Source organism: Neofelis nebulosa, chromosome 3 (genome assembly GCF_028018385.1).
Source record: "Neofelis nebulosa isolate mNeoNeb1 chromosome 3, mNeoNeb1.pri, whole genome shotgun sequence".
NCBI lineage: Eukaryota > Metazoa > Chordata > Mammalia > Carnivora > Felidae > Neofelis > Neofelis nebulosa.
The window spans coordinates 115898884-115923284 of NC_080784.1; the positions used below are offsets into that span (position 1 = coordinate 115898884).

General features: G+C 40.3%; 1 protein-coding gene across 1 annotated transcript; it reads right to left on the reverse strand.

The window, feature by feature from the left end:
• Positions 1-7788: 7788 nt before the first annotated feature.
• On the reverse strand, positions 7789-18424 carry OSTC (oligosaccharyltransferase complex non-catalytic subunit). The gene is made up of 4 exons (XM_058721696.1): positions 18222-18424; positions 14264-14357; positions 11542-11739; positions 7789-8368 (listed from the first exon to the last, which is right to left on the reverse strand). Exons 1-4 carry the CDS (start codon positions 18358-18360, stop codon positions 8350-8352), a joined length of 450 nt encoding a protein of 149 aa, XP_058577679.1. The 5' UTR covers positions 18361-18424; the 3' UTR covers positions 7789-8349.
• Between the last annotated feature and the right edge of the window lie 5977 nt (positions 18425-24401).

Sequence of the window (24401 nt, forward strand, 5' to 3'; positions counted from 1 at the left end):
GAGAGAGAGCATGTGAGCAAGCAGGGGAGGGGCAGAGAGAGAGAGAAAGAAAGAGAATCCCAGGCAGTCTCCACCGTGAGTGTGGAGCCCAACGTGGGGCTGGATCCCACAACCCTGGGATCATGACCTGAGCCGAAATCAAGAGTCAGACGCTTAACCAACTGAGCCACTTAGGCAACTTGGCACTTCTTATTTGCTGCCTGGGATTCAAGAGTGCATCAGGTGTCTTTTCTATTTTCCATGTTACTGCAGGCAATGCTGTTAGTAAACTTTATGTAAACAGCATCCCTTTTCTTCAGTCACCAAGGTCATTTTCCTGCCTTCAGCACTCATCGGCACTTCCCTCGGGACCTGTCAACTGTCACTAAGGGTATTCTCAAAGTCCTCCTAGCTTGTATTCTCCATCTCGTCAAGACCCTAGCAGTTTCCACCCACCACTCAGTCCCAAAGCCAATGCCACATTTCCATCCCAGTTATCTATTGCTACATAAAAAGCCACCTCAAAACTTTGTGCCTAAAAGCAACACTTTGTTAACATGCCCCAAGGTTTTCTAGGCAACTGGGCTCAGTGGGCAGTTCTTCCTTGCTGTGTCTCATGCAGGTGGAGTGTCAGATGGCAGCTGGGGCTGGATGGCCACAAGGGCTCACTCACAGGACTAGTAGTTGATGGTGGCAGCTGGCTCGGAGGTCAGCTAGTGTAGACAGGAGTAATCACACATGGTTTTTCCATGTGGCTTGGACTTCTCATGGTCTTGCAGCAAGATTCCAAGAGGGTGCACCCCAAGAGTGATCATACTAAGAGGCAAGAAACAAAAGCTTCCAGGCCAATTACAAACCATACCTGGCACTGGCACAGTCACTTCTGCCATTTTCTATTGACCAAAGCAGCCACAGGCTGGCGAATTTGCAAGGGTTATACATATCACCTCCACAATTTGATGGGGAGTGACAAAGTCACTCTGTATAAAGTGAGACAACAGCTATTTTTGCAGCCAACATTGGAAACCAGAATCTGCCACTTATGGATTAAAACAAAAATTCTAGGGGCACCTGGGTGGCCCAGCCAGTTAGGCATCATATTCTTGATTTCAGCTCAGGTCATGATCTCACAGTTCATGGGATCAAGTCCCGCATCAGACTCTGTGGTGTAACAGAGTCTGCTTGGGATCCTTCCTCTCTCTGCTCCTCCCTGCTCATGTTCTCTCTCTCTCTCAAAATAAATAAACTTAAATTTTTTTTTTAATTCTATCAATTCAAGAAAGGTGAGAGAGGAGGAAAAAGAAGCAATGAAAAAAATGATGAGGTGCTTGGGAGGCTCAGTCAGAAAAAATGAGACAAATAGTATAACAAGTGAATAGATACAGAAATATCCAAACATGTAATAATCGCCCTAAAAACAAATTAAACTCACTCATTGAAAGAAAAAGATTGTCATTGTAAAACACAAATATGTAAAGTTTCATGATACACACAAGAGACACACCTAAGACGTATGTAAGAATAAAGAGGTGTTGAAAGAAAATGGTAGAAAAACATATATGGTAAATTCTAACCTTCAGAGAGCTGGCATAGCTACATTAACATTGAGACTACCTAGATTTGGGGACAAAAAAATCACTATCAAACACAAAGAGGGTCACTACATAACGATGAAAATTTCATTTCATTGGAAAGATTCGACAATCAAACTTATGAAAGTGTAAATTTTTTTTAAATTTTGAACATAGTGAAAGATGCCATACACAGTTTTAAATTATCTATGCGGTAAGCAGTAACCCAATAGCAAGCAAAACTAAATGATATATTACTTAGTTATACACATGTGGTAATACTATTTTTTTAAAAAGCAAAGAAGTGATTGACACAAAATTCATAGCAGCAGATACCTCTTGAGGGAAGGCGCGGGATGGATCAGGATAGAATACAAACATAGACTCAGTTGTATGGGTAATATTTTAATGCTTATGTTGGGTTATGGATTCTCCGGGCTTTGTTCATTTTATTATACTTCTCAACTTACATGTCCGTTTAATATATTCCTTTGACTATACTGAATATTACACAATAAAGTTAATATGAAAAATGACATGAATCAAGCTTTAGGGGGGAAACAAAAAATGTAAGATATCAAAACCACACCTTCATCAAATTAATGATCTGTGTTTTTCCATGGTCTGGTTCTTTTTGAAGAAGTTTCTTCGGTCATATTTTTCAACCTGCAAGTTTTCTTAATTTGGTTCTTAACCTGTGACTATGGATGATGTACTTCAGGAGGTTTATGAGCTCCCTGAAATAACAGGAAAAAAAAACCGTGTGTGTGCGTGTGTGTGTGTGTGCACGCGCGCGCACGTGCGCTGAAGGGATGGGGGAGAGGAAAAAGAGCCCATTCCATTGGCAAGAGTACTTAGAGATAAGCAGTGTGCAGTAGTTAAGGAATGGATTTGGGAAGCAGAAAACTTGGATTTGAACCTTGGATTAAACATTCCTTAGTGTGTGAGCTTGGTCAAGTTGCTCCTTCTCCATTCCCATATCTATAAAATGAGAATAACAATGCCCATCTCACAGTGTGTGGTACAGATAAAATAGTATGAAGGGTGGCACAGGACCTGATATAGAATGTATATGCTTCAATTCTTGCTCCTTTTATTACAATTTTAATCAGATCCTTAACTGGTCCATGACCCAAAAGGTTGAGCAACACTCTCACAAGAAGCAATAATTGCCCTTGATTCTGTGTATTTAGCGCTCCTTTATCCATTATAAATGAGCAAAGTGCACATGAGTTAAATTTGTTCACTGCAATGAATAAGCACGGTGTTCGATTCCGGGGATAAGTAAAGAGCTCGCTTTCAACAGAAAAACTGGATTTAGAAAACTTTTTTATTGAAATGTAACGTTCATAAAGTACACAGATCCTAAGTATACAGCGCAGTTCATTTTCCTGAAGTGCACACTCTCTAACTATGTGGTGCCAACATCAAAAAATAACACCACCGGCAACCTAGGCAGCTTTCCTCATCTCCCCTTCTGGTCACTGCCCCACTTTTCAAGGTAACCACTATCCAGGCCTCTAGCATCAGGGAAACACCAACTTTTACAATGATGAAATGAGAACATAGGATGACAAGTATACAGTGTTCTAGTAGAAACTACAAGAGATTGAGAGCTAGGCACACTTTAGTTCCATCACAGCTGATCTCCCGAAATGGAGACGTACTATTTACTAGACTGAACTGTTACAAGCATTGGAAATAATATGGATCAAATACCCAGCATGGTACCTCCCCTTGTTGACTAAGCCTATTTCTTATGATACCAAGAGACCCAGAAGGTAGTTGGGGTCCTCTTTACGACTGAATGGGATAACAGATGTGAGGGCACTTTATAAAGCTGAAATATGTTATACAAATATAAAGTGTTATGTGAAAAGATATGGTACAACATTTGCTATCTGGGCTTAAAATTGTTAATTTCCTGTCATCTCAGTGAAAATAGTACAACAGGTCTGGGGACTCTGAGTTACAGCTGTTCCAACCTATCAACCTGGTCAGACCTCGAGTGCTCTGTGTTTAGACTGGCGCCCACACTCCACCGTCACGAGAAAACTCTTTGTGAGGTGGAGTGGTTGCCAACACAAGCACTTAGTGGCATGTGTGAGGGTTCATCCTCGTCAGGGTGCATCTGAAGAAATGGACTTTTTGCAGAGGTGACACCATCTATTAACCAAAAGCAGCTCCTTGGCCTTCAGTCGGAGTGGCGGGGTCATGCTGCACGCTGTGTGGAACTGTTTCCACCCAGGAATGGATACAACATAAATCATAAAAACACTTTTTAAAATGGACATAAAAATAAAAGCAGACATTCCATGCCTCAACTATATTTATCAGACTTGACTCTGTGGGCACATTGCCACCACTCCTATCCCCAGGGGAGAATGCATAATTATGCATTCAATAAAACTATAGGATGTGAAAGGAAAATACTGAAGATTAATACAGACCTAACATCTCAGGGGCACCTGATAGGTTCCAGAGACTGTGCATTGTCTCGTTTAACTCTCAGAACATCCCTATAGGGTATTGCCATCTTTGTTTTACTAAGGAGAAAATGAGGCTCAGAGAATCTAAGCAACTTGTCTATAGTTACACAGCTGGTAATTGGCAGAGCTGAAATATGAATCCAAATCTAACTGATCCCATGTCTGAGCTCCTAATAATTTGTGGTATTTTCCATCGAGATCCATAGTAACCATTGTGGAAACACTGAAAATTAACATAGCTCATGAGAAGTACGTAGCCACCAAAATGGCTATATTAATCTAAGCACCCCAAAAGTAGTACATAATCTTTTGTGAAACTTATTTTTAAAGGAATATAAGCAACCTAGAGTGAAGGGAAGGAAGAATGATCCTAAGGGAACTAGACTCCAAGTTTCTGAGCCAGAAAATCTAGAAATGGTACACCTACAAAAAATGGGAGCTCATGAGAGTTTCAGTATTTGAAATGCTGGCCGTCATTATACAGTAGTTAGATATGCTTAGATATAGACACAATCAGTGGACCTGAAACCAATGAACTAAAGCAAACCAGAAGATAGCTCTCTAAAAAACAAAGAGATCTGAAAATGGAATGGGCTGTCTTGAGAGGTAAAAAGATTCCCACCACTGGCAGGTTCAACAGAAGTTAGAGGACATCTCATCACAGATAATGAAATCAGGACTTGAATTCTCTCACATAATTTACAACAAGTTATATGAAGTTATATATAAATATATTTATTATATATTTATTTTATTATATAAATCCCAGAAGTTTAATAACATCTGGACTTTGAAAATCTTGCAAAGAGGCAACTAGTCAACTTGGTGCAGCAGGGCTAGGGCTGGGGCAGGGAGGGCTGGCCAAAGATAAGGGAAGAGGTAGTGTTTCCATTCAAGGAGGTGGTGCCCTTAAAAAATCACTGAATCAGGGGCACCTGGGAGGCTCAGTCGGTTGAGTATCCGACTTGAGCTCAGGTCATGATCTCACAGTTCATGGGTTCGAGTCCTGCATCGGGCTCTGTGCTGACAGCTCAGTGCCTGGAGCCTGCTTTGGATTCTGTGTCTCCCTCTCTCTCTACCCCTCCCCCACTCATGCTCTGTCTCTAAAAAATGAATAAACCTTAAAAAAATTTTTTTTACTGAATCAAGTAAATCTCCTATAGAGTGGCTGAAGTTGTCACGTGTAATGATCAGGATAGGTTGGCAAGGCATGATTCCCACTGCTCTGAACTAGAGTAATAGAAGTGACCAGTTTCACATAGAGCATGAGTCAGTACATAGAATACATCAGAAATAAACAATAGAGTCCTTATAGTACCATCTTCTCAATTCTGCCCTCCTAATGCCCCAGCGGTATTCCTGTCTTGAGTACCATGATACTCCAGTATCCTAACAAATTATGCTCTTTGCTTAAGATAGCCTGATTTTTTCTCACTTGCAATTAACAGTACGTACTAAGTACTTAGTATACAGCACATTAAGCAAAATAAAGAAAAACAAGTAAAAGAGATTTTGGAAAAAGTGTTATTTGTATTTGAAACTTTCAGGCCCATTGTTCCTACAAGAAATTCAGCCTTTCCTCATCCCAATCTAGGTATAGATGCTCCTCCCATGTGCTCCTGTAACAAAAGAGAATTGGCCTGTTTGCCTATACTCACTAGATTATAAATTCCAAACTAACAAGGGTTGTATTTTTGATATAAGCCCTCATTTTTTACACCATCTCTCATTGATATAACCCAGCATCTGGCGCTATGTCTTTTATAAGCAAGTGTATACCTTGTATTACTATGTTCAAGGAGTAATCTCTGTACCAGGAAATAGCCGCACATAATGGAAACAATTGGTCTGCTATGTGCAAGACCTGGGTTCTAATTGAAGCACTGCAGCAAATGAATCTCAATTTACTTGCTGGCATAATGGGAAAATAACCTCTGTTCCAGCTTTCCACTTCAGGTATGTAACATTTATTAAGAACCTAAGTTACCCCACACATCCCAATTCAAATAAACATTAATGACATACTATTTCTTTTATCATCAAGATATATAGGATTTCTTGTCATCTTAATTCTCTAAAGACAATGTTTTCTTTATAAATCTCTGGCAGAGATGTGCTACTCGGGTCCCTTTGACCAACCCACCGCCTAACTGCAAGGAAGAGGGGCTACGTGACAGCCTCTGGTGTTGGCTTTGTCAGGGTTCACCTCAGCTTTCTAGCCAAGATCACGCTGATCTCAAGGTTGGGCCGCACAGCTGGCAAGCCAGTGACACAAGGGCCTAGCAGCCACTTCCACCCAAGGCCTCTGACAGGCAGTCTCTGCTGCAGAGATCCCCACTGGACCGACAGCTACTCCGTCAGCTACGCGTCGAGGAACGACAGCTTTCCGCGGTTAGCCTTGCGGCCTCCTTTGCCTCTCACCGGCCCGCTTTGCACTTCTCCGTGTTAATGAGCATTGACTCCTGGAGGATTCTGTGGTGAAATCAGACTAGTTTGTTCCCCATGTAGTCCACTAATTTAGTCTCCTTCTCATTTACTTAACCTCTGCTGATGTTAATGCTTGAAAGGCTTTCCATCAGAGCCTGCCATTTTAGCGTCCTCAAAAGCATTTTAAGTCTGGTACAAGACACGACTTTTTTCTTCACATAAAACATTGCAATTTTACCAGAAGTTATTTAAATATATTTTTGTATTTAGTAAAGATATATTTGTTATTAACACAGAAACAAAACCTTAAGAGCTGGGACCAAAAAAAACACCCCAAAACAAACCCCCAAACACCCCACCAAACCTTAATAGAACCATCTTGTGGTGTTTAACAGGAACTGTTCACTACTCAATCGTATTCGAAAACTTTTGAAGCCCTAACGCCTTCCTGTTATCTTCTGTCCATCTAGTTTAGCCAAGGTTTTTAAATATGGCCAAATGCACTTAAATTAAACCTTTAATGCTGTTAAGTACACACAGGCCTTGCTTTCCTTTTTCAGGGCCTTGAGGTAGAACAACCCCCTCTCCCATGTCTTGTGATCACTACAACATACTAGGAGTGATTTTGTTTGTGGCCATTTATCAGTATCTGACATTTTGCAAACATTTTCTATCTTTTGTTTATCTGGCTTCCCTACAAGAACAGAAGCTCTATGAAAACAGAGCCTTTTCAGTTTTACTCATCCTTATAATGCTCAGTGCCACGTGGCGTATCTTCTCAAAACTTTTTGAATAAATGAATATTTTACTCAATGAATGGCTACATTGAAATCCGCCTTGGAATTAGAAAAAAATCACCTGGGATAGAATTTTACTGTGAAGATCTCGGAACAAGAACTAGTTGAGCAGCTAGAGAAGTGATGTTCACAGCCAGTCAGGGAAAACCAGAAGACCTGGCAAGAAGAAATTAGGGGAAGACCAGACCGGTGCAGGGGTGTTTCTAGATGTGCTCACAATTGTGTTAATTACTGAAAACAAATGCCTGAAGGGAGTTCTCCTCGCACACAACCACTTACGACTCTAACATGCATGCAGCCCGTGCTTGAGTATTTAGAGGGGTACAGAATTGCTACCTTACAAGGCAACCTGCCAACTACATTTTGAGACCTTAGACCTATCGACAGTAGGTTAGGAGAGTTATAGGTAGGAATGAGTAATTAGAGATGGAAAAGTTAATACCATTGGTTAATTAAATCATAAAATAAGTGGCCCTCTTGGTGCAGTGGTAGCGTGTCAGTCTCATAAAACAAACAGAAAAGGTGTTAATTAGAAAAATTATTTATTTCTGCTCCTTTCATACACCTTATTGTGCAGGAAACGGTCTTGCAGACACATCTGAAATAATGTACTGTCACACACTCTGTTTAAAGGCAAAGCACCATAGGTAAAGCTGATCGTCTGTCCAGAGTTCTCAGCTTACGGGATCTCGCTTCCTGATTTTACATTAATTTTTGAAAGTCACAAATATCATCTCCAAAAAATGTTAAGGGGGGCTGTAAAAAATAATCACTTTATTCAGTATTACAGCTGTAGAAACGGAGTATATTTTCTTTAAGAAATGAAAAACTAAGAAGAAAATGCCACTTAACATCATTGGTACGTCGGCATAGGCCAGCAGGAAAAATACTGTGATAAGCTTGTCTCTTTGATACCAAGAAGACATTCTAGTTCAAGCTTTAACATGCTTCCTATGTTTTCACTAGATGCTTCTTTTCTGCTGCTTCATTCTTTTCCATAATTCACGTCAGAGGATTGGTACAGCCTTTAAAACTTCATTAGCAGGAGCAAATCCAATATCCACAGATTTCATCCCAAAAGGCATTTTAACCCATCAGATATCCCCTGCAGGAATAAAATTTATAAACACAGAAAGTGAAAAGGAAGCAACATTTCAAAACACCCCAACAAATTTTATGATGAATCAAATGACAATCTGAAAATATAATTGTGACTCATCCTTATGGTTTTTATTTCGAATCTTGCCTCCCCAATAAATAAATATATTACTGGGCTTCAGTTCCATTACCCTTTCCCCTCAAAGCATACAGTTACAAACCAATATGGCTCCAAACCTGGAAGCAAATGAGCAGAGACTCAAACACCCACAGAGGCTGTTAAAAAGCCAGGCCATGAAGCTATCCTTCAACAAGGACTGATTTAAAACGCAATCAAATAGCTAGGTTATCTATGTCCTCAAATCACAGAATTAACAACAAAAAGAAGAGAAAGGAAAGGATAAAATGACAACAGGTATACAATGATAACAATGAGAAATGGCAGATTACATCAAGGAAATGAACTGAAAAGTATTGCTATGCCTAATTAAGCGTAAATGGAAAAGGATTCTGAGTCTAGAAGGCAAAATTATGCTTAATGTTCAGTGTCCAGCAAATAACCGTTATCAAATAATATTTGCTGAATACAAATGTAAATGCTAAGGAAGCAATAAAACAGTTTAGAAAGTGGTGGGTCAAAAAAGAGGAAGATAAAGTTTTAGTACATGTACTAAAGTTAAATTTCAGTTACAGGGAAAAATTGCTTATATGCATTCTCCTAGTCCCTAAATGATATTATTATTATACATTTACTTTTACTTCTCATTTCTCCTTTCCTTTAGAATTCTGAACTGATCTCATGATCTCAGGATTCACGCAGGAGCTCCCTAGCTTTTTTCATCAGGGTTAACACATGGTAGTTCAAATCGCTAAAAAGGCAATTGTTGCCACTCTGTCCTCAACTGCATAATAAAATCTATTCAGTAGACTATTTCATATAGCCTTTATTTTTTAAATTTTTTTAATGTTTACTTATTTTTGAGAGAGACAGAATGCAAGTAGGGGAGGGACAGAGAGAGAGAGAGAGAGGGAGACACAGAATCCAAAGCAGGCTCCAGGCTCTGAGCTGTCAGCACAGCTGACGTCCCTATACAGCTTTAATAACATACTTGCCTAAAAATAGAAACCCATCCCTCTGCTCTGAACTAAACACTTTTCCTAATTTTAGAACATTACACCATGGGGTGCCTGGGTGGCTCAATCGGTTAAGCCTCCGACTTCAGCTCATATCATGATCTCACGGCTCCTGAGTTCGAGCCCCGCATCAGGGTCTGTGCTGACAGCTCAGAGCCCTGGAGCCTGCTTCAGATTCTGTGTCTCCCTCTCTCTCTGTCCCTGCCCTACTCACACACACACACTCTCTCTCTCTCATCTCTATCCCTCTGCCCGTTCTCTCCCACTCATGCTCCCTAAAATAAAAAATTTTTAAAAATTAAGAAAAACCTAAATAATTGCAATAGTAAGATGGAGGCAATCCAGAGAATTAAGCACTTTCCAAAGCTTTTTTTTTTTTTTTTTTTTTTAAGCAGTAGATAGCTCTGTTATCCTCAAAGTCAAATACCTGAGCTAAAAAGAAAAGCACTTATATCCTAAGGAGAAGACCTAAAACTATAAGGAAGAATGAGAAGCTTAAGTAGAATAAAAACAAATCTGGCTCTATGGACAAAACCAGCCCACCTGTTTTATTCCCCCCAGATTTTTTTTTTTTTTCTGAGAGAGCATGGGGGAGGGGCATGCACGGGTGAAGGGCAGAGGGACAGGGGAGAGAGCATCTTAAGTAGGCTCCAGGCCCAGTGTGACAGAGGCTCAATCCCAGGACACTGGGATCGTTACCTGAACCACAAATCAAAAGTCTGATCCTCAACCAACTGAGCCACCCAGGCGCCCCAAACCAGCCCACTTCTATTCTGCTACATTTCTCCAAACGTTCCATCTGTTTTGGTTGGTGATTTGTAGTAGCCTCTTGATCTCTCTAGGAGCCTCCTCTTTTCTTGTTTTGCTCTGGAAAACTTCAGTCTCTTCCATACCAAGTGTATCTTTTCCAACAGGGACAGAAAAAAAGAGGAACAAAGAGAGGAGGCCGGAGTGCCTAATTCTTCATACAACTTAGCCAATGGCTAAAACCGTTTTCCCCAGACAAAAATAAGAGCCACTGGCAGAGGAGTCTGAGGGAACTATGTGGCCACACAGATATTCAGCTGACAGAGAACGCTGCTCTTTTCCCATCTTTCCCATCCTGCCTTAGCATGAGAACATGATTGCAGGAGAAGTGAGTGCTTTGGACTTTCTAGGGGAAGTCTGCCCATTCTACTCTAGATGTTACGGTGGACAGGTTAAGCCACAGAATAAGTGAACCTGTGAAACACACACATCCTGTATTCTCTTTTACTGTCTATTATAATAAAATACGGGAGTATCAGTTCTAAGAAATCAGTATAGTTGAAACTTGACGTTTAATATACTCCCTGAAAAATAAATTTACGAAGAGCTAATCTTTGTATGGTATACTTGTCCAATGTTCCTGCAGTTACTAATTCATCCACAGGTGAAATAAGAATATAGGGAAATGTGATCAGACTTGTCCCTATGTCAAGTTAATGATCTCAAATGGAATTATAAAAGTTGCCATAAAACCAATTTTTTTTGTTTTAAAAATATTGTGTTTTCTGAAACAAAATCTTCTTATACACACACACACACACACACACACACACACACACACACGATCCTTTTCCCATCTTTTTGGAGAGGCAATAACTCCCTCCCTGTCCAAGGCTTAAGGGGTTTTCCTCATACCAGTATTCAAAGAGCAGCAGTAATTAATGCCTTGAAAATATTCCCTACTATCACTATTACTACTGAAATCCCGTATGTTATAGATTAAGCAAAAAGCAATTTAAAGAAACAAGATCTCCAGTCAGTGGTCAGTGACATTGTAGCAAAATAACCATTTTTCATGAACATGAATGGAGATGACAGAAAGACAACTGGTCTCAATTTTACTACTAACCATAGCTATAACCTTGAACAAGTCACAAATTCCTTTGGTTCTCAGCATTTTCATCCATTTAAATGAGGGTTAAATTAAATCCTCTATGATTTTATGTGATCCAAGTGATTATTTTACCAACTTGCAACAAAAGTTAAACTGCTGATTATACAAAGTACTTGAAAACTTACGGCAGTTTCATTCTCATGAATACTCTAGCCATGAAAAAACTCAATAGGACACAGACGAATCCAATGAATAGAAGAAGAAATCTATTGAGTTTTGGAATGTTTGGTGCATTCGATCGGTCCAGGATTATGAAACCTAAACCTCCCATTGTGAACAGGAAGCTGGATGCGAGTCCTTCCATAATATATTGTCCATTTACTCTGAAAAAGAAAAACCAGATTAAACAATAAATGAAAATTCCCAGAAAAATAAAAAAACCTGTCTTTAGATTGAAAGACCTATTTCTGCTTAAATATTTTTGTGCTGCTTTTTTATTCTTAACCTTACAACTATTTTTTTTTTAATTTTTTTTTTCAACGTTTTTTATTTTTTTTTTATTTTTGGGACAGAGAGAGACAGAGCATGAACGGGGGAGGGGCAGAGAGAGAGGGAGACACAGAATCAGAAACAGGCTCCAGGCTCCGAGCCATCAGCCCAGAGCCTGACGCGGGGCTTGAACTCATGGACCGCGAGATCGTGACCTGGCTGAAGTCGGACGCTTAACCGACTGCGCCACCCAGGTGCCCCACCTTACAACTATTTTACCACATTTCTGTATATTCATTTCAATTCCTGCCATGTCTGAATTATGAATCAAGCACTATTCTAGGTCCTGGGGATACAACAAAATCTGTGTCTTCATGGGGCTTATGTTCAAAAAAGTTTTAGAACCTCAGCTAACACAACAGTCAATGTAAAATCAATGCTGAGATTTTAATTATTAGCTTAAAAAGCAAATTAGTGTATGTATAGAAACCCTTAACCCAGAACTTTTGTTTTGCTTTTAAAAATAATGACATTTAAACTTCTATCAAATTCAAATTTGAATTGGTAAGAAATGTTTCTAGAAGTTTCACAAGAGTAAACTCTTGTTTCAAAGGGAAAATTTTATTATTTTTTTTTCAAAGGGAAAATTTTGAAAGGAAGTATTTTTAACTAAGGCTCCATGAGCCCCACAAGAATTTCCAGCAATCTATAAATCCTTAGAATTATATGCAAATTTTTATACATACGTATATCTGTTTTTTTCTAGCAATACAGACCTTTCAAAATTCTGAATCCATGGATCCCCAAAAAGCAAATTCCTCTGTTAAAGGGATAATTTATACAAAGGTATATCTAAAGAAGGTATATTTTTTGTTAGCTAATTGCCTTAATTGAAAACACAATACACGCATACACAAAACACAATACATAATACATTTTGAGCACTGGGCTCAAAATTCCAACAGTACCAATGATAACAGTATGAAAGGTTTCCCTACCATCAAGATCTCCTGTCATCTAGATACCCCTCACTCCCAGAGAATCACAAACATTTTTTCAGGAATATGCTATGTATGGAACACCATTAACGTTCAGCATGAATACAAATATATAGCTATGTTTAGATGGACAGTTATCAAGTGGATTTAGAAAGCAACATAATAAGCATTGCCCAGGTAAGCCAAACCACACTGGAATGGTGATTCATTACTCAAATGGAACACCTAAGTCTCAAAAATTATTTTTAATGTTTATTCATTTTCAGAGAGAGAAAGAGAGAGAGAGAAGGGGAGGGGCAGAGAGAGAGGAAAAGAGAGAATCCCAAGCAGGCTCCACATGGTTGGCACAGAGCCCAACAGAGGGCTCAATCTCATGAACCGTGAGATCATGACCTGAGCCAAAATCAAGAGTCAGAAGCTTAACCGACTGAGCCACCCAGGCACCTCAAAAATTATTATTATATTTTATTATTTAATAGTATAGTCTAGGGGCTCACAGATTTTTTCCTTAAATGGCCAGATAATACATGTCTCAGGCTTATAGGCCATATGGTTTGTGTCAAACTTAGCACTGCAGCTTGAAAGCAGCCATAGATAGTATATAAACAAATGGGCATGCCTAGTTCCAATAAAACATTACTTACAGGGGCGCCTGGGTGACTCAGTCAGTTGAGTGTTCGACTTCAACTCAGGTCATGACCTCAAGGTTCGTGGGTTTGAGCCCCGCGTTGGGCTCTGTGCTGACAGCTCAGAGCCTGGAGCCTGCTTCAGATTTGGTGTCTCCCCCACTCTCTCTCTCTGCCCCTCCCCCACTTGCTCTCTGTCTCTCTCAAAAATAAATAAACATTTTTAAAATTTTTTTTAGATTAAAAAACATTACTTACAAATAAACTGGTACCTGCAGTTTCCTCATCCCCAGAATAGCCTATAAATGTATTTTAAACCAATACCCTCCTTTAAATAAGTGATCATATCACTATGAAATATATTATTTCCTAATAAATAATATACTTCTGTTCTTGCCCACTTCCTGCATCTCTGCATTTAGCATTTTAAAACAGCTATTATCTAAATGCAGATGGACCCATAGGTTTCACTGTATTTTTAAAAAAGCACTCATGCCCCAGCAACCTTCTTTCCCACCAAATCATTCAAAAAGGCAACTGTTGGGGCGCCTGGGTGGCGCAGTCGGTTAAGCGTCCGACTTCAGCCAGGTCACGATCTCGCGGTCTGTGAGTTCGAGCCCCGCGTCAGGCTCTGGGCTGATGGCTCGGAGCCTGGAGCCTGTTTCCGATTCTGTGTCTCCCTCTCTCTCTGCCCCTCCCCCGTTCATGCTCTGTCTCTCTCTGTCCCAAAAATAAATAAAAAACGTTGAAAAAAAAAAATTAAAAAAAAAAAAAAAAAAAAAGGCAACTGTTACCTGTAGGCCAAGAAGGCTACTGGCCTCTGATGTCCATGTTCATCGGTCATAGAGCCAACACTTGGAGGTTCAACAATAACATCATAAATTATTCCTATATGAAAGATAATAGTACAGATTAGATTGGATTCCTAATTTTTAAAAAGGATTAGAGTTTTCATCAGTCTCTAAAGATTCATTTATATTTAAACAGGACTGCTTAGATATATTATTATAATCAAGTGAGGCCTAGCTAATCCCCTAAACTTTAGATAAACCTTTCAGAAATTCAACTCAATATTTTAGCATACTATCTCTAAAACAGGTATTTCATAAAAGAAATTCATTCAGTAACTGTTTCTTATACTCAAGAATTCCTCCACAATAGGGCCGCCTGGGTGGCTCTGTCAGTTGAGCGTCCGACTTCAGCTCAGGCATGTCATGATCTCGTGGTTTGTGAGTTCAAGCCCCGTGTCAGGCTCTGTGCTGACAGTTCAGAACCTGCAGCCTGCTTCAGATTCTGTGTCTCCCTCTCTCTGCCCCTCCCCTGCTTGCACTCTGTCTCTCTCTCTCGAAAATAAACATAAAAAAAAAAAATTACTTCATAAAGGAGATTAAATATTAAAGGCTATTATTTTAGTTCAAGAAAATGCTGTCAATTGAGGGTACTGTGACTAGAGTAATTTTCTTGCTTAAATGTAAAATAAGGAGACATTTTTAAATCATACCAATAGGCAGACAGGCAATACTAGAGATTCATGATCATTAATGTCCATCACTTATGTCACGATGTCCCTGTGATCATTAATTCCATCAACATTAGTATTTTCCGGATCTCCCACTGTCCACATCTACTCTCCAACATCCTCACTTCCAGCTTTTCTTAAGCATCGTTAAGACTGTGTCTCCCTCACCCTTGACTAACAAAGCAATCACATTGGGCTTCTCTAATCTCTCCACCACCACCACCAAGCCTACCAGCTGGCATCTACAGCCATTCCTTCCTCCTTCCCTCCAGCTCCAAGAGAGGAAGAGTCCCTCCTCCTACCAATGTGGGATTGCTTCTGCAATTATCAGGACTCCATCCCCTCCTGCCTTCTCAGAGAATTTGTTCCTTTGGCTATCGCTCCTCCTTCCTGTATTTCAACCCTCTCCTTCCTACATCAACCTTCCCTGGATTCCAGACCCTTCTAGTTAAATCCTATTACTGTGCTTCCTTTTTGAAAAAAAGTGAGACTTCCTTCTTGGGGAAGAAAAAAAAAAAGGTAAACTTGTTGTCTCCCTTTCCTTACTTATTCTTCAGTCTTCAACTCACTTGAACTTGGTATCTGCCTCCGCTGATCTTACTGTTGCTAAAGTTGCCAATGATCTCATGGTGTCAAATTCAATGGACATTTTTCAGTTATCTTAGGAGGCTTCCCGGCAGCACTCAATACAGTTTACTAAATCCATTTTCCTTGGGGAAAATTGGTTTCTCATGGCTTTTGTGATACTCCTGTCCATGTTTTCTTGCTACCTCTGGCAGGGCCTCCTCTTCTATAAAACCGCTACATGCTGGGAATTCCTTAGGGCTTGATCCACTGTCCTCATTGTCCACATTCCCTCCGGAACTCAACCCATCCCTTCCCAGGGCTTTCAGTTCCATGCACTAATGAAGGTCAATATGCCAACACCGATCAAACAATGTTAGCCCCAGTTGAATTAGATGTAAGCTCCCTAAGCACAGGGACTTTCACTATGTTCTTCAATACCTGGCTTATGAGAGGCATTCAAAAAACATTTGTTGTTAACCAACTTCAATACAGACCTATTTTCTCAATTCTAGACTCATATCTGCAAACTTGACATAACCATGCCCAACTGTTACATATCCCGAAGTGACCTGTGGTTCACTGTACCCCAGCAAAAACCATCTCTTCAATCTCAGAAAATGACACTTCCATCTACTCAGATGCTCAAACCAAACACCAGTTTAAGATTCCTTCGCACTGCATTCTCCCCAATCACTCCTGATAACCCAATCAATCCATCAAGACCTACTGAATCTACTTCCAAGCTATCTTTCATTGTATTTTCCTCCTTCTCCACTGCCACTAACCTAGTCTTAGTCAACTACAAAACCCACCTAATTGGTCTCTTGGTTCCGTATCTGTCCATCCTTTTCCCTTTGCCTACTATTTCCTCTCCCCCAATTCTTTAGATTTTGGCTAACCTGTCATTTCCCCAGGAACCACACTGCAATGTGATGTTCCCAACTCCTGTTATTTTCTCATAATCTTTTGTTCTTTCCCTTCAGTGCAACTCTGGCAATTTGTAATGGAAAAAATAACGCAGTGGAAAAAGCTTTATGTGATATTTAACCAACCTCAACCATGACATTATAAGCTTCAGAAGGACAGCGTCCTTATGTTTCGTTCACTGTCGTTCCCAGTACCTAGGGCCTGGAACTTAATCGAACCTCAATGCATTGTTTGCTGAATATTTCTCAGCAATGAACATTATTTATGGAAGTACACTCACAGTTTTTAGAAGAAACTCCTTTCCAGTGGCAAAACCGATTCCTTGTATGAGACACCTCATGGCCTTGGCCACTAAAAAGTGTCCTTTGCAATTTGCCCCTGGGATTGGGACAGAGAATCTCCCCATTACAACAATCCACGGGAATAAGTGGACAGAATGAAAACTGTGAGGCTTCTAACAAAGGCTTGGACTCCAAGGGAGGTTAGGGTTAGGAGAAGAGACCAGCAGATCAAAGCAGACGAAGACTCATTCTTTGTTAAAATCACATGCATTTTAAATTTCATTTATTCACTACAGCACCCATTAACGTGCTGAGCAAATGTTAATGTTAATGCAATGTTAGGATAGCATCTTACCAACATAAAAAAAAAAATATTTAAAATATACTTTACTTAAGTTAACTATCATTATTCTAGATTTGGGATGGGAGTTGATTCAAAGACAAATCCTAGTACCAAGCCCTCAAAGTTTCACATTCTTCCCTCTTAACAACTCTTTTCACATCTATGAAAATAAAGATGCCTATGGCCATTCCCTTAAAAAGGGAACTTTTGCTGTCCCTAATCTGTAAGCTTCAATTTTATAACACCTAAGTTAAGTACCCCACTTCTCAAAATCTGGAAATACAATAGAATAGTCTTGAGTACATCATGGAACTGTGGCTTGCAAGGGTGGTGGCCTGAAAATTGTAGCCGGATTGCCAACTCATCACTATACAAAACAACGCCCCTTTTGCAACTTTTTATTTGGAAAAAAAACAAAACACCAGGATAGGACAATTCTGGAGTGTTTAATAGTACTGCTATTTTCCTTATTCTTTAAATTTTCAACCTCTGCTTTTTGAAATACAATACCTTCTGCAAATCTAACTTCAATCTTAAATATTAGTCGAAACCGTGGATTTGGACATTTCCATTCACGTTTATTGTAGACCAGGGCAAAAAGCAACAACGGACCCTTAGGTGTGGGTTAACAAACCCCAAGCATTGTCATGTCTCTTCCACGTTTCCAGGGGCTGTACACAAAGATAAAAGTCCCCAAACCCTCCTGACCAACCGAGTAGAATGGGCAAGACTAGACTTCTCCAGGGCCTCTGTCAAACAATTTACAGGAGGGGATGGGAGTCCTGATAATTGCAGGCAATAAACAGAATTACAATCTGGGCTTGAAAAATATATTCGATTCGCATCCCTAGGCTGAGGCTAGAAGTGCGGAAAGGCAACGGGCGTGAGAACATGGAGAACAATGAGAGTAGCCTCTCAGGACACAGGACAGGGCGTGAGGGCACATGAACCTCTGGGCTGTTAATACTTGAGACCCCAGAAATTCCCTCCACCCTGCGAAAAGACCTAGAGCACAGCGATGCTTCCCCCGGGGCTGAGAGCGGAACGGACGCGCCTCGGGGGCCGCCGGCTCTCCGCGTCTCAGCGCCTCTCGGGCCCGAGCCAGCCCGAGTTACCTCCGGTAATGAGGAAGTAAGACACCACCACCAGAGCGTACACCGTCATGGCCGACGGCATATGCACCCAGGGCGGCTTCTTCAGCTTCAGGTTGGGGCATTCGAGCACTAAGAACGGGACCCGGTACAAAGTCTCCATGCTGGTAGCGGCAGGGGAGCCTCTCGACCACAAGCCCCACGCGCCACCCGGAAACAGGCCCGCCCTCCCGTTCGCCGGCGCATGCGCCAGCGAACGGAACTTGCAGGTCCGTAACTCTAGGAGACCTATATATAGAGGAAAAAGAAGAAACTACGAAGAATGAGTAAACAACACGATTTAAAGCTATATCTTATTAAATCTTGTTAAGCATAAATTTGAATAAGAAGCTCAGTTATTGCTAATGAGTAGACAGGTGATTTATATACCTTCAAGGACCTTCAGGGCGTCAGACGTGGCCAAGCCGGAGAAGCAGAGGAGGCAGTCTACATCTGAGCCCCTCCCACTTGCCGGCGCTGGGGATTTGGAAGCTGATTGGATGCGGGCGTTCTAGGTTCCCAGAGCTACAGGATGAATGGAAGCGTTTGGGACGTTCTGCCTTTTCCATTAGCGGTTTTTTCAAGAGCCTGAGAAAGTCCTAGTTGCTGAACTTTTGCTTCACAATGTAGTTGTGGGGACAATCATAATAACAATTGTTATTAATAATTGCTAAACTAGTATATTATCAAAGTTGAAAAAATATCCAGTCCAGATCTATCAAAATTATCAAGAGGGCATCTCCACAGGATGCCTAAAGCTATTACCTTGACGTGACCAAAATACTATTTTAAATAACCCATGTCCTACCCTCCACTTTGCTTCTCCCTCAACCATCTCTATCCTCATAAATACTAAAAACTTTCTGGCCGAAAATCTTGAAATCAGCCTGGTTTCTCTATTAAAACTCCATATCCAAAACATCAGCAATAATTAATGAGGGGGGTTTACACGGAAACCAGTATTTATACATGGGAAGATTTTCTGGGAATTCTAAAGCAGAATGTTTCTGAACTTAGCATGGTTTTATAAATGAGGAAAACTTTGGAACAATTAAAAATATGTTGCCTTGAAAAAATAAGGGTAAGAATAGAAATTCAAAGTTTGTAAGCTTCCTTTGTAGCTTCAGGAGGGAAACATTAATTAACCACTGCTTGGCAGATACTGTGTTAAGTGATTTACACTGGTTCTTATTTCATCTTCATGACAACTCTATTAGGTGAATTCTATCGTCAGCGCTTTACATATGACAAAACTGAAGCTTGAGAAGTGAAACTTACAAAGTGTAGTAGTTTGTGATTGGCTGAGACTTGCTCTGAATGGAAATAAGATTTGAGATGCTTAAGATGGGGCAAGTGTATCCTTCTTCCTATATGTTTTAGGACAAAATAATTGTGTATACATTGTGGGGAAAAAACCTAGAAATTTTTAAAATATACATTTTTTAGGACAAAATAAAACTACCTAGTCATCTATGTATCATTAATGTCACTTTTTTACTCTGTTCCAAAAAGTAAGTTTGTTCCAGAAACCAATTAATTATTATTTTTAACATCCTAAAACTTGAAATATTTGCCAACTTGACTTTGTAATATTCTATAAGCCAGGTATTTAAAAAAAAAACCCTTTTATGAATAAAAATGCACATCTGTTACCATCTGTGTCCTAACCAAAAATATTTCTGCGGAAAATGTTTTGGTTAAACACAACATAAACTCTGTAACCGAAAACCAAGGAAATAATGAATATAACCATGGATATTAGAGTATACCCTTAAGTAAACATAGAATCAAATCAGTCAGTGAGTGGATATTTTATATAAATGAAGAAGGGCAAATGTTGGAAGAAACAGATTTAAAACATTATATACAGTCAAGCTTATCATTCTAAGTTACTTATACATACAAGCAAAAATGGCTAATTCTTACTACACACAAGAAAATCTCCACTTAAGGAAGATAAGAGCATAAAACTGATATCTGCCAAGATTCTCAAGTTTAAGATAGGAAGTATTAATTAAAAGCCTTGGGGCACCTGGGTGGCTCAGTTTGTTAAGCTTTCGACTTAGGCACAGGTCATGATCTCCCTGTTTATGAGTTTGAGCCCGCATTGAGCTTTGTGCTGACAATGCAGAGCCTGCTTCAGATTCTGTCTCACTCTCTCTGCCCCTCCCCCATGATTTCTCTTTTTCTCCCTCCCTCCCTCTCTCTCTCTCAAAAATAAATAAACATTAAAAAAAAAAAAAAAGCCTTGAAGTCAGGAATGGCTCTCCTGATCAAAAGAAGGACAATCCCACAAATAAGTTTTTAACTAAATTCTAAACAAACTAGAGCCACCAAGACTATTAATGCTACTGACTTTAGTTTATTTGAATATGTATTTAGGGAGGAAATTTGTAACCTTTTTTTTTTGTCAGATAATAATACACAATTTTAACCCTGATTTATTTACAAAGACATTTTGCAGTTGAGCTGACAGTCTCGTGAGCTATGTTCTTTCCCTCCGGGTTCTGTATAAGCATGAGTATGTTTGTTTCCCCAGCTCAACAGGTATTTGCTGAGTGGCAACTCTGTTCCAGGCCCTGGGTGAGGCACTATTATGTCTCCTGTTCTATCAAACTCTTCCTGATGCAATATTGGATTGTGAATTTTGTTATCACTGTCATTATTTAAAATTTTGAAAATTAAAATTCACAAGTAAAACATAGGTATATGTGTATCATGACGACAGCAATGCATGGAACGAGTTCCTTTTCCATCGCTGCTCTCCTTTTACTTCTCCTTCCAGAGGCAGTAAGAATGCTGGGATTAGTTCAGCTGGAATAAACATACTCAGATGTGGAACAATCCCTGTATCAGTTTCCTGACCTGTAGAGTGAGAGCTCTTATGGTAGGAAAGATAAAGTCGAACCAATAGAACTGGCTTACCTACCAAAACAAAAGAGGTGACTGCAGAGACTGATGTCATCATCAAAGATTTGAAAGATGCAGTATGGTAATTCCTACTACATTGCATTCAGTTAGCTAATTCAGCCCTTGTAAAAGAAGGATGGATCTTGAAGAACAACAGTGGATTAATGTAAATTTAATCATATCGTAACTTCCTCTGGTCATGTTATTCCAATCTGTTTAGTGAGTAATCCAATAAACTGCTGATTTTGAATGGGAACCCAGAATAAGCAAAGCTTCTGCAACAGGTCCAGCCTGCTGAGCAAACTTCTCTGTCACTTGGGCCACATGACTCAGCAGATCCAATATCCTTCGTAATGTGTGTGGCAGATAGGGATGTTCTGTTGAGCTTTTTTTTTTTTTTTTTAACGTTTATTTTTCAGAAAGAGAGAGACAGAGAATGAACGGGAGAGGGTCAGAGAGAGAGGGAGACACAGATTCCGAAGCAGGCTCCGGGCTCTGAGCTGTCAGCACAGAGTCCGACTCGGGGCTCGAACTCACGAACGGTGAGATCATGACCTGAGCTGAAGTCGGACGCTCAACCGACTGAGCTACCCAGGCGCCCCTGTTGAGCTTTTGACAAGCCCCTTAGGTGAATCATAGCACTAAACCCTAGGCTTTTGCAGCAAACCTATGTCCCCCTCTGAAGATAAATATGTTCACTGAGAAATAGCTTCTGGCTTGCCATTGGAGCTTAGTTAAGACTATGCTATTGACCATAGTCAACAAGTTACCATGAAACCTGAACCTCTAACCTATCAGCCAATAAACATGGTGCCTACAACAGCATTCCATCATCAAATGAAAGTGTTTTACAGGAGATCAAGCTCATGTAGATCTTAAAATTACACGTAAGTTGCATGAGAAAATAACCCAGATGCACATGGCCCACATCCTTGCACATTGCCACTTCTCTCTCAATCTATACTGTGGGCATTATGGAAAGTGCCCTATGGCCAGTTAACTGAAGAAGAAAAGGGGCGGAGGCTATTTCACAGATAGTTCTGCAGAATGTGCTTGCAGTAACTGAAAGTAAATGACTACAGATTCACTTGGAGGGAGCCTCACTTGAAGGAAGTGATGAGGGAGAATCCTTTCAATGAGCAGAATGTTAGAGTCTACCTGGTTGTTCATTCTGCCTGGAAGGAGTGATGACCAGAGTTGCAGGTCTATAGTGATTCGTGGGCAGTGACTAATCATTTGGCTGGCTGGATGGCCAGGGAATTAGAAGGAACACCTCCTTCTAATTGTTGAGACCTCCTCAACAATTTTCTCCCTCAGACTTTTCAGTGCACAGTGCCCAGAAAATACCTACAAAACAAGTGGGCCAATGGTCTATATACAATTTTGTGGATGCTTTTCATCATTTAAAACATATTGTAAACATCTTCCATTTCAGAAAATACACTACTACAATATCATTTTTCGTGGTTGTATAGTATAATATCACATAGATACATGTGGTATGTGTGTGTGTGTGTGTATATATATATATATATATATATATATATATATACTGTTTATTTATTTTTGAGAGAGAAAGAGCATAAGCAGTGGAGGGGCAGAGAGAGGGAGACACAGAATCTGAACCAGGCTTCAGGCTCTGAGCTCTCAGCACAGAGCCTGATGCTGGGCTTGAACTCAACCAGCTGTGAGATCACGACCTGAGCTGAAGTCAGACGCTTTACTGACTGAGCCACCCAGGTGCCCCTACATGGATGTTTCCTAATTCACTTAACGAATGTGCTAATTCCAGTTTCAGAAGTAACTGATGATCAGATGGTAATTTATTTCACTAGCTTAAAAAAAATAGTGTCTCTTAAAAGTAATAATGTCTCTTGAGGCCCACACTAATTCAGAACTTCACAGTGAAGAGATTCTGGGAAATATAGTTCCAGCTTAGCTAAATTGACACAATACAAATCCACCACAGTCTAGTCTTTATTAGCATGGTATCCACATATACGTTTTTGAACTATATTTAATTTAATTTTAAAATAAGGGCAGCAACGGGGCGCCTGGGTGGCTCAGTCGGTTAAGCGTCTGACTTCAGCTCAGGTCACGATCTCGCGGTCCGTGAGTTCGAGCCCCGCGTCGGGCTCTGGGCTGATGGCTCAGAGCCTGGAGCCTGGTTCTGATTCTGTGTCTCCCTCTCTCTCTGCCCCTCCCCCGTTCATCCTCTGTCTCTCTCTGTCTCAAAAATAAATAAACGTTAAAAAAATAAATAAATAAAATAAAATAAGGGCAGCAGCAACAATATGCTTTCCCCTAATAGAGTGCAACTAGCCCTCGTGCAACTGTAACCAGCTCTCTCCAGGGAGAAAACAAAGGCTTTTTGTTTATTTTGGGGCAAGAACCATCCCTCTTCTAGATAAGTCTTATTCCTTCTTTGATATCCAGTAACTTAAATGCTGAGAGGTTAAATATTATCAACAAATAGCATACCATAGATGGTAGGAGAATGGGAAACAGAAAGAAGAAAATATTGGTTAGCATACGTACAAATATATTCATATCAAGATAAGGAAGAAATACTCATAACTGTTCCATTGCTTATTTCCACAACTCTTCACATGGTCACAACTGGTATTTATAATTACAATTTTCCACTCTCTATTCCATACTCCCCTTGCCTTCAGCAAAAACTTCAGCTGGCTGAGGTTCTTTATCTGCCAGAGCGATCTAAAACTTAATTCCTGAAGGGTCTGAGCCATTTGACCCTACTAGGTTGTAGTTTTCCATAGACTTTAATCACAGACTTTGGGGGTACTAAGAGGCGCAGGGGATCTTCTGCATCCTAGGCACACTCCCCCTTACTGCCATTTTGTAGTGGCAATCAGAATTTCCCACGGATGTCAGGATCAAACCCCCTAGTCGGTATAGTACCCCTTACCTGCTTTTTGATTCACTGGCATGAGGGCACTAAAGAGGTGAGGTGACACTCTCGGCTCTGTTTAATGGAACTATTAAGGTGGCCATCCCTTGATGGAAATATTATCTTGGGGGACTGAAACTCCTAGCCCAGCAGAGCCCAAAGTTGTAGGAAATGGGAACCAAAAGTTTCACGAGTGCATCACTAGAAGTCACAGTGAGAGGAGCTGTTCCCATTTTCTACACTTGATTCCCGGGCCTGTGAATCCTGGTTCCAAGAGAAACAGCCGCATATACTGATCATTGATTTACAGCACACGCTGCATCTTGGCAGGCATTGTTTTAGCT

What these genes read in the sequence shown, in the direction of transcription:
- OSTC (XM_058721696.1), bottom strand. Translation starts at nt 18,360, where the DNA reads ATGGAGACTTTGTACCGGGTCCCGTTCTTAGTGCTCGAATGCCCCAAC. An exon ending in TTACTTCCTCATTACCGGAG is followed by an intron (nt 14,358 to 18,221) that starts GTAACTCGGGCT and finishes TCTTTCATATAG; the next exon opens with GAATAATTTATGATGTTATT. An exon ending in GTAGCCTTCTTGGCCTACAG is followed by an intron (nt 11,740 to 14,263) that starts GTAACAGTTGCC and finishes TTTCTTTTTCAG; the next exon opens with AGTAAATGGACAATATATTA.